The sequence below is a fragment of the Ciona robusta genome, chromosome 1 (genome assembly GCF_009617815.1).
Source record: "Ciona robusta chromosome 1, ASM961781v2".
In the NCBI taxonomy this organism is placed as follows: Eukaryota; Metazoa; Chordata; class Ascidiacea; order Phlebobranchia; family Cionidae; genus Ciona; species Ciona robusta.
The window spans coordinates 4,263,871-4,274,259 of NC_143235.1; the positions used below are offsets into that span (position 1 = coordinate 4,263,871).

General features: G+C 34.1%; 1 protein-coding gene across 3 annotated transcripts; it reads left to right on the forward strand.

Annotated features, from left to right (window-relative positions):
• The first annotated feature begins 186 nt into the window (after nucleotides 1-186).
• On the forward strand, nucleotides 187-10,284 carry LOC149741605 (uncharacterized). 3 transcript variants are annotated; one of them, XM_089893804.1, is made up of 15 exons: nucleotides 187-366; nucleotides 465-558; nucleotides 2,467-2,535; nucleotides 2,923-2,953; nucleotides 4,261-4,371; nucleotides 4,950-5,089; nucleotides 5,549-5,698; nucleotides 6,047-6,080; nucleotides 6,305-6,335; nucleotides 6,401-6,513; nucleotides 6,820-7,441; nucleotides 8,059-8,199; nucleotides 8,391-8,478; nucleotides 9,189-9,265; nucleotides 9,536-10,284. In XM_089893804.1, the coding sequence occupies exons 2-15, from the start codon at nucleotides 484-486 to the stop codon at nucleotides 10,197-10,199; spliced, it is 2,346 nt and encodes a 781-aa protein (XP_089749930.1). In that variant the 5' UTR covers nucleotides 187-366; nucleotides 465-483; the 3' UTR covers nucleotides 10,200-10,284. The 3 variants fall into 3 exon arrangements, with proteins under 3 accessions (XP_089749930.1, XP_089749929.1, XP_089749931.1); XM_089893803.1 differs by having other exon boundaries at nucleotides 192-366; nucleotides 484-558; XM_089893805.1 differs by lacking the exons at nucleotides 2,467-2,535; nucleotides 2,923-2,953 and having other exon boundaries at nucleotides 317-366; nucleotides 484-558.
• Nucleotides 10,285-10,389: the final 105 nt, after the last annotated feature.

Sequence of the window (10,389 nt, forward strand, 5' to 3'; positions counted from 1 at the left end):
TGTTTTCTTAATAAAACAAGGCCTAATAGAATCTCTAGTTTGGTCCGTCGTTTTCAGGTATTAAAACTTACACACGCTTTATTTTGCATTAAAATAGTCTTAACACCTCATGTTTGTAAAATTGGTACAAAATCGCACTTCACAGGGAAGAAAAAGCTGCGTTAACTAAATGGTCCCTTTTTCCTTTTACAACACCCCAGTGGTCTAGTATTTATTGCTGCAGAGGGCAGACTACTATTTGATTACGTCGCTACTGTAGTGTTAGAGAATTTGTTTATTGAAAAGCATCACAAGTACTATTCAAACCTACTAAACCCTGGAATTTGGACGCTTGGAGTTCATAAAGAATCTAAATTTTGCGAGAAGGTAAATTTGTATATTGTTAAATCTTATCCTATTAAGTTAGGTCTATCTTAAATGTCCAAAAGTGAACCTTTTCCTAAATATAAAATTTACCTTGTCAGTATTTTCTATTTGAACCAGATGGAAGAATACTATGACGATGACAGAGATGAGTATGCTGGGTTAATGGACTTTGGATCCACATATTATTGCAAGGTAGCCCAACACACATTTTTATGTATATCTAATTTTTATATATAACTTTGTGGCTGTTTTCTAAAAAAATGGTTGTATTTCAAAACACATTTAAAACTTTATTTAAAAAATGTGAAACTGATTTGAATTTGTGTAAAATAAATATTATTTATGGTAATATTACTAGTAATATAATAGACTATGTATCAGTTGCTTTTACTACTCACACTGCACGGCAAAATTAGTCAGTCTTTATTAGGTAACGTCAGTTTCGTTTTTAAAATTTGTGAAACGGCCAGTCTACTGGATACGGCAGTTTCTGACTAGATCTCACACAGGCAAGACAAGACGCACAGTCGTTATGTATCGCAGTATCGGCATGCAAACTACATACACTTTTAGATGAATTTATTCAATACAAATTGGTCTACATAAATATTGGCCGCCCTAATGTGTACAATGTAATGCACAAACTGGGGCATTCGCCATTAAACCTACGTTGCGCATCGTAACCCTAAAAATTTGTGTACTGCAATAACTCACAAAGATACGGTAATCCTTTAGCTGGTGGCCACCTAAAATTTTGGTTACAAAATGTTCCTTAGGTCTCACTGATACTCATTGTATAATTTTTTTTTGAAAAAACTCGGGCGTTCGTGTCGAAAATTAACTTTGAAAGTGCGCGAAATCGTGCTGCGTCACCGTATTTTCCACATCAGCCGTTATGAATTAAACCAAGGTTGAATTAAACCAATACCACTATTGTGACGTAACAGACCGCGATTGTGACGTAATAAATCGTTAACCTTACGCAAATCAGACGAATTACGGTGACACAGCATGTTTTTGCGCATTTTTAAAGTTAATTTTCGACACGAACGCCCGACTTTTTTGAAAAAAAAATTAGACAGCAGGTATCAGTGAGGGCTATAGAACATTTTGAAACCAAAATTTCAGGTGGCCACCAGCTAAAGGATTACCCAAAGATACCACTAATGAAAGGAGAGGAATTTATTTCAAAGATTCTTGTCTCTAGCTATCGCTGCCTCTTCTGATTATTGCTTTCACTATATTTTTATGCCAATAATCACGCACATGCATTAACTGAAGAATCTGGCACATGATATGCATTCCTGGTATCACTGAACAGTGCGTCGGTAACCACTTCGCGGTAATTTTTGAATCAAATTGGCAATATTGCCCACTGTATTATGTTCACAAACGAAGACCTAGTTAAAGTAGGCGTAAAACAGTTAAAAACTTAAAAAAACAATGTATTAAATTTGTATTAGAAGTGTTAACAATTCTCCAAGGAATTATTAGAATATGTTGAAACAGGAGTAAGCGAAAATCAGTTATATGATCCTATATTATGCACGGAACCACACTTTTATTCATTATGTTGGTGTTATTTTATGCTTGCTCAGTTTGTTACTCATTTACGTCACATTTAAGTGGCAGTTGTGAGTTGTGACATATTGGAGATTATCAAACTTGCAGGTGTTGGTTTGCGGAATTTTAAGAGCTTCTCCTCGCCAGACAGTATCAAACGGAACATGTGTGTATTACATGCTGTACAATAACCTTTTCTATAAAACTTTAGAAAAGGAATTGCTCAGCAGTAATTACTCAAAAACGCATTCGCCTAAATTGGTTTATTTATAATAATATGTTAGATCGCATTTATTAAGATTGACAGCATCTTTTAAAGGCACAATACCTGCATTAAAAAAATTAGAAAAGTTGTCAGTAGAAATAACGGAATAAGCAGACAATATACTTCATTGTACATAGTTCCACTTAAGCTCTGTTTGCTAGCCAAGCAGAACTTAATTTAATGTGGAATGAGGTTATGTTTTGTTATAATAATGCTGTTTATACTGTTAATTGGAATTTTCACACTTTCTTTGATTGCCAATGTAACTTAAGGTTTGTGATATTTCTTGCTCTGGACAAAGTGCATTGGACACACATTATGCTGGGAAAAAGCACAACAAGGTAATCAAATACTTTTTTCAACCACAAAGTAGTTGTATATATATACATTTTTTTGTCCTTTTTATTTTCTTGGAAAATTTATTAAATTGTGTACCATAGTGGTAGGCTACCTACAAGTTAAAATTCTAATTTTATATATTGGATACATATTTTTCTCCGAATAATCTTAACATTTCAGTTGCATTCTTGGCTTTTGCATTTATTATTCTGCTCACCTCAGTTTTATACCACAGTTTTTTTTAATAAAATTCAAAATTATCCTTAACGAAATTGTCACAGCTTTCATATTTAACTGACCACGTTTTGACGTATAACGTACTTTATTCTGTGGTGTTTATTTAAATTAAAACAAATGTTAACAAGTTTTTTTATGTTGTTTTGTATCAGATTTTGCGTAAAAAGGGTCTTGCTGTCATGGGTAAGTACAAGTTATGTGTAACAAAATGCAAAATACTTTTTACATCATTGTTTGTTTTATATTGATATATATATATATAAATTAGCCTATATATTTTGTAATTCCCTAAAGAAAAATCTGAATACAAAGCAGACAAGCAAAGGCAATACAGTTTAAAACACATAAATAAAAACAAAAGCCAAATTAGATGCATAAAGCAAAGAGTTTAAAATTACATGCTTTAGTAATGCATTAGATGTCAGGGCATGGAAAACTAGACTGCATTTGAATTAGAACAAGTTGGTTGCGTGAAATTGTGTCTGTAGTAGGCATGTACTAAAAGAGGTAATTGTTCAGGTTCAACAAACTTTATTATCAAGTTTGGTCTAAATGGCAACGCTAATTACTTCAAGAAGGAAAACACATAAGATTACATTCGGTTTTAAACGAAAATTGATGCTAATAAAATTTAAGCAAAACAAGTGGTTAATGGTCTAAAAACACAAATATGGATTTATAGTTCATACCAAAACAAAAGTTTGGGTTTGGTTTGACGCATCCATAGTCTTTAGACCGTCAGTTGTTAAATAATTGGTGTGTATAAGACAGTTGATAGCACATAAGCTCTAGTTTTTTAATTTTAAATTAGCAAAATTGTCGCTTACCGAAATATCAGAAGAAACCTGCTACTAATTTTTTAAAGCAAGATTTTGTCTGCAACAAAAATATTTATTTTCAGATCATTAAGATATATTATCTGAATATTGCAATAATTGGGTACATGCATTGCATAAATAGTCGATTTCTTGTTACGCAAAGTATTTTCAAATTTTTCAATTGCGTGCTAGGCTGTAGGATCTCACCGAATACAAAATACGTAAAGTATGAAATTTTATTCTGCCTAAAACAGGGTTAAGAATAAAGATAATATAGTTTTTGAATTTTTTTTAAGTAAAATTCTGTGTTAACTTATTTGATCATTAACTGTATATAAATTTTTAGAACCATGTGTGGTCCAACTATATTTGATTGCAAGTAATTAGAAACAGTTATTTTAATTTTACAAGCTAGTAGTTCTGTATATGACAGATAGTAGTAGTAAGCAAGTTAAGTATATTAGGTAAAAAATAATATTCACCGTAATATTTTACATTCTCGCTCGCAACTTCGCAAGTAGTTTGTCGTCTGTACATAGTTGGACCACTCGGTTTAATAATATTTTCCAGCTTGTTGTGTAAAATATATTGTATATTACCTACATATGTTGTATATTATGATTGTAAGTAATTGTTCTTATTCAATGACTATTTTATTAAAACGATTCACAGACTTGTCCAGCAATAGTTTCAAAACCATCACAACTAATGTTTTGGAAAACAGAGAAGAATCGACTGCGCAACAAAACTTTCACAGTCTTGCAAAGGAAGAACCAGTTATTGGTAAAGCTCATTTTTATGGTTTAATAGGCTTCACACAAACGTATGTCTTATACAGATAATGTGCATGTCGTAATCATACATACAAAAAAAATAGCTAGTTGGTCACATATGGAGCACGCTCTATTTAGACATACATAAGCAGTTTGTATGTTGGGGTAATAGGCCAAAACCCAATCTGGCCTAAATCCTTGGTCCCAGACGAACAGTCTCCACCCACTATGGAATAGAATTATAGGTTGCAAACCTGGGGTTGCAGGGTAGACAGGGCCTTCTTGAAATGTCCATTTGGTATCACATTTTTACCCTATTTTGTTTCGTTTTTTTAATAATCCTTTTTAAGAGGTGCACCAATTTTCACTAAATAACGTGTAAAAATACCGCTTTTACTTTGCAGTTATGTGTCTATACAAACAAGCAGGTCCAAAGTTTATTGTTCATTACCTTAAATAATGAGGTTCCCTATTGTTGACAACTATACGTGTAAAAATGTATTTTAACACTGTCAACCATGATTTTGCTGAAAATTTAAAAAATGTGGATACTTTCTAGAAATTTTCTAATGTGGTTCATTTACACAGGCCTTGAATATGTAGTTGAATATAGGAGAAAGGATGGGAACGGTGCAATAACTTTCTTCTGCGAGTTGTGTAATGTTGCGAGTGATTCTAACATTGTCTACGACCATGTGTGCAGTACAAAACATCGGGTCAAGTACATGGTAAGATCCATTAAATATTCTATAGATTATATAAAGTGATCTATATTATTGTTCTTGTTTTTTTAACACACTTAAAAAGCCAATTTTAAATGGCTGATTTTCGTTTTTAAAGCCTGATATTTTAAAAACTGGAAAACAGCAGTTGTTTAACACGAGTGTTTTGTTTCATGCACCTTGTGCCAGCTTACGACTTACCAAGTATGTTACTTTGTGGGTGATTATTTTTGTGTTTTTTTTCATTTTTTATGTGTGGCTGATAATTTGGACAACCCATTAGTGACTACTGGGTTGGAGCAATTTCTGTTAAGTGTCTTGCCCAAGAACACATCTGCCCACAATGGTAGCAACAACGAGCCTTGAACCCATTACCTCTGGGTTAGAGGCAGGTGCGCGCTAACCAACTGTGCTACGGCGCCGGACCTACTTATTGTGTGTTTAGTTTATATTCAATTATTTTAGAAACAACATCATTTTGATCGATACAAAGCTGTCACTGGGTATCCTAACTACATCAAGCAAAGTAATTCAACGCTTAGTGAAAAAGCATTCTTCCATGCCAAGATTATAATGGGTTTGTATGGCGGGCCAGAGGTGATTGCTTCTGTACAAGTAAGTAGGATAAAATATTTGCTTCAAAATAATCAAGTATTTGTAGTTGTAAACTCACAGAATAAACCAACGGGTGCTTTAGAAAAAAAAATTCTAAATTCAGTTATTGAAGAAATATATAAATATATGGACATACTTTTTTTGTAAAATCTGGGATGACATTGTTGAAAAGGAGTTAAACCTATCCTTGTCTAACAATAATAACCACATTTATTAATGCAGCAAATGCAATAGCCCATACTTTAGATCTGCACATTTATATAGAATAGACACTCAATACAGTAGAAAACTTTTTAGATTATTTTTGTAAAAGTTTGTTTCTGATTAATTTAAGATAAAAATTCACAGGTTCGAGAGAACGAAAACGGCAAAATTGGACAGCGTAAGACACATTTGTTAGATTTTTTATTTGTTTGAAATTTGATGTGTGTACAACATAGTTTTGTGCCTATAAATTTTTACCGCAGTATTGCCCACAATTTATGTTTACTAGTAGGACAGTTCTATAAGCATGTCAAGTCTCCTTTTGCCACTAGATGAAACCATTGCCAATCTGTCCGGTATTTTGTGAAAATGCTGTATTACATTTACAATTTTTTGTTACAGAACCATGTGACATTGTCGTGCCTTTCAAAAAGTAAGTCAATGTTTTGTAAATCAGACAGAAATAGTCAACTCAAAATTTCTCAATATCTTTTTCAGACCTGTCCCTATAAATGGTATTGATGATATAAATCTGTCTCAAAAAGAACAAGAACTCCGGGAAAAAGAAGAAGAGTTAAACAGGAGAGAGGAATTGTTGCAACAGCGCAAGCGTAAGTTATCATAACTAATATTTATAATATTATACAGCCATACAGGTATAGAGTTCTTTGACATTGGTGCGCCGTGCCAAAGTGGTTAGCGCACCTGCCTCTAACCCAGCGGTATTGGGTTCAAGGCTCCAACCCAGTGGTCACTGCAGGTTGTTATCAAGCATACATAAAAAAAATTCACACACAAAAGCAGGCACGAGGTGTATGAAACAGAACACCCGTGTTATAACGACTGTCGGTTTTCCACCACGCGAGGATAAAGTAAGTTACATTCATTCATTCATTGATAATATTTTGTACTTTCAGAGGTGGATCCACTTGCTTTGCTAAATCAAAGTATTTATGATAAAATAGTAAAGAAGATTCCTGGAGTGGTCCCAAAACCTGGGACCAATGAATTTCTTCCACCTGTTTCCCATGATGTGGTTCATGAACCTTCTCATGAGCAGTTTCATGAAAAACCGCCAAACGTTCATGAAAAACCTTGGTTCGAGCATGAAGATCGAGCAGGACCTGTCGTGAAAAATTTTCATGGGCCTCCTATGAATGATTTTCATGGCCCCCCCATGAATAATTTTCATGGCCCTCCCATGAATAATTTTCATGAAATGCATCATCCTCATGATCATCGCCCACGTTTCATGAACAGACCACGTCACAATTTTCCACAAAATGGACCAAATATGGGTCGATTTCCATTTTACGCACCATCACCACGACGAAATTTTTTCCCTCATGGCCCCCGTCCGCCTCGTGAGTTTTTCCATCATGAGCGTGATATGCGATATCACGGGCCACCTCGACCAATGAGACCACCTCCACCTCATTTCTTACGTGGACCACATCCACGTGATTTTCCACCTCGTGATTATGATCCTGTATCACATGAACTACAGGTTTCACGGGAAAGAGAAGAACATCAAAACAGGTAAATATGCAAACTCATATTATTTTATATTTTTTTCTTACAGTCTCAAATCAACATGTGTGTGTCAGTGTGTGTGATAATGTGTTAGCTTAGGCCCAACTCCAATTACACTTACTAACAAACTCATCCATATAAAATAAAATGTATGCAAAAAAAGACTCAGATATAAGAAAAATTAGTGTAAGTTTACCTACTCAAACTCAACAACCATGCACTGTATTAATGAGTAAACATTACAACAAATTAATTAGATTTGAAAAAAAAAAATGTGTTTGTGGGACCCTCGAGAGTAAACGTTTGGCAACGTCTTTTTATAGCCTGCTATACGTTTCATGAAGCAAAAACTACCCAATAGTACAATTTTTGATCATTTTACAGCTCGTGATCCAACAAGGCTACTATTAAAGAGTCTATAAACTGACTTTTGTGGGTAAAATTATTTTTTCCTATAAATATAAAAAGATTCGGAATTCTAGATTCGAAATAAAGTATTCTAGGATATCCTAGAATACCTAATTATTCTGTAATGTGCATCCCTACACGTAGGTAACAACAGATGTAGTTAAAATACTGACTACTTATTCCAGATGATCGGCTAACCATTGTTTTCCTCGCAGGCTGGTAATCGATTACTTGTTGAGTACGTTTGATGACCATGGGTTGGAGAGAGAAATAATTCTCCAAATGAATAACGTGGAACGAAAACAGCTTTATCTCCTTGTTGTGGAAAGAAAGAATTATAAAGACAATTTGGCGCGGTAATTCATATTAGTTAAAGTTACAATTTTTTGATATACAAAATTGGGTTTTTTAAACTACAAAAAAAAGGGTTTATTTTTCATAGTTATTTTATAAGAAAATAATTTAAGCATTAAAATCAAATTGTGTTGCTAGCATGTGTAAGCAATTAAGCAATATGTTAAATTCTATAAAATATATTTTATTTAAGGATGCGAGACAACATGCGTCAAATGGGAACTGTCCTATCTAAACCAGAAGAGGAGAAAAGAGAAAAAATGGAAAATTTATTAGTCCAGGTAAGTTGTTAATTTTTTTCCTCCTATTTTTTATTTTATATTACTTCATCTGTTGGTTTAACAGTATTGTATTTAACTTATAATTGTTTAAAAATTAGGGTATTTTTATTAGATTAGGAAATATATAAAGTTTAAAATCTACCCAATGTTTTTTTGCAAATGTTATGACTTTGTAGCTTGGGAAAACTTTGCAACCTGAAATCTGTGTCCATTTATTTTGTATGTTTGAGTGTTGCCATTTATATACCAAACACATTGTAATATTAATAGACCAAGTATTTACAGTAATAATACTTGGACAGTCACTAACAAAAAACTGAATGAATGTAACAACTAACGAGTGGCCAGAAAGTGACAGTTGCCAAACACGGGTGTTCTGTTTCATACACCTCGTGCCAGATTACGAGTTACCAAGTATGTTACTTTGTGGGTGATTATTTTTTGGAATTTTTTAATTTTTTTTATGTTTGACTGATAATTTGGACAACCGATTAGTGACCACTGGGTGGAGCAATTCCGTTAAGTGTCTTGCCCAAGGACACATACGCCCACAATGGTAGCAGGAAAGAGCCTTGAGCCCATAACCTCTGGGTTAGAGGCAGGGACGCTACGACGCTGGACTGTTAGATTACAACTTTAATTATGGCAAAATCGGTCAATATTATTGGTAAAAAATTCTAGCTCACATACTTGCACTAAACTTTTTACAGGTAAAACGAGAGATACGAGATCTGGTTACCACCACTATGTCCAAGTATAAGGATCCTTTGCAACCTAGCACAAGCAGGTACTTACAAAAATGATTTTATTGTAATCAGGAAACATGTGGCTATTAACAGGTCCAACATGTGGCCATTAATAGGTCCAGTCTAAAAGTTACTTTGCTTGCCTTTTTAAGTGATCAAGGGCCAACACATTCCTATTGATATAATCTTCTTGCCATGTTTAATTATATCATAGAATGCATAGTTAGTGGGCATAGTGTAAAATGTAGTAGTGTAAACAACTTATCAATTAATTTGATGTCTGTATTATGACTTTAATTTCTTACAACCAGAAGACGATCACTATCCATAGAGAGATATGAAAGTAGAAGCAGAAATCGTTCTCCTTCAATAGATAGATATGATCGTCGCAACTCTCCAAGGCGAGGTAGTCCAAGACGCCATCGTGAAACTCGAAACAGTGTTTCACCTGATCGTTATAGAACTGAAGATAGTCGGAAATACAGAAGATCTCCTGAGCGTGGTAGGCGATATAGAAAAGACTCTGATTGTGATTTGGAACGTGGTTCACATGATAGGACTCCACCCAGAAGGTCACGGGAGCGTTATAATGATCGTGATCGTGAGAGACCACGTCGTGATGAAAGAGATTCCCCAGAGGACCGTAGAGGCTTCCCCCAAGATGATGTTCCGCGAAAGCGTCACAGATCTAACAGTATAATTGATGTGAATACAAAGTCCGGTGTCACTGATGCTCTAGAAAAGATAAAAATGGCGCTTCAAAATCAACCAGCTGTGCAAGCTGCTCTTGCAGTCTGGTCTGGTAAAGCAGACAGCAGTAAAAGCACAGATTATGAAAGTAAATCGCAAATAGAAGATCGTTCAAACATAAGAAAAGAACAAAATGAATATGAATTTCGTGAAAATGTGGACTTTGAGGAACCTAAGAATCGGGATAGGCCCAGGAAATTACAGCATGACAATTATCGCTGGTAATTTTCATCATGTTCTTTTTTTAACTATCTGTTATTTATGTTTAATTGTATCTGCTACAAATACATACCAATTTTCTGTTGCTTTATTGTGGCGTTTTGTGGGATACAAATTTTGATCTGTTAGAATGGGACTTTTTATTGAGGAATTGTCAACATTAAAACACTAATATTGTAACTTAAACTATTATAAA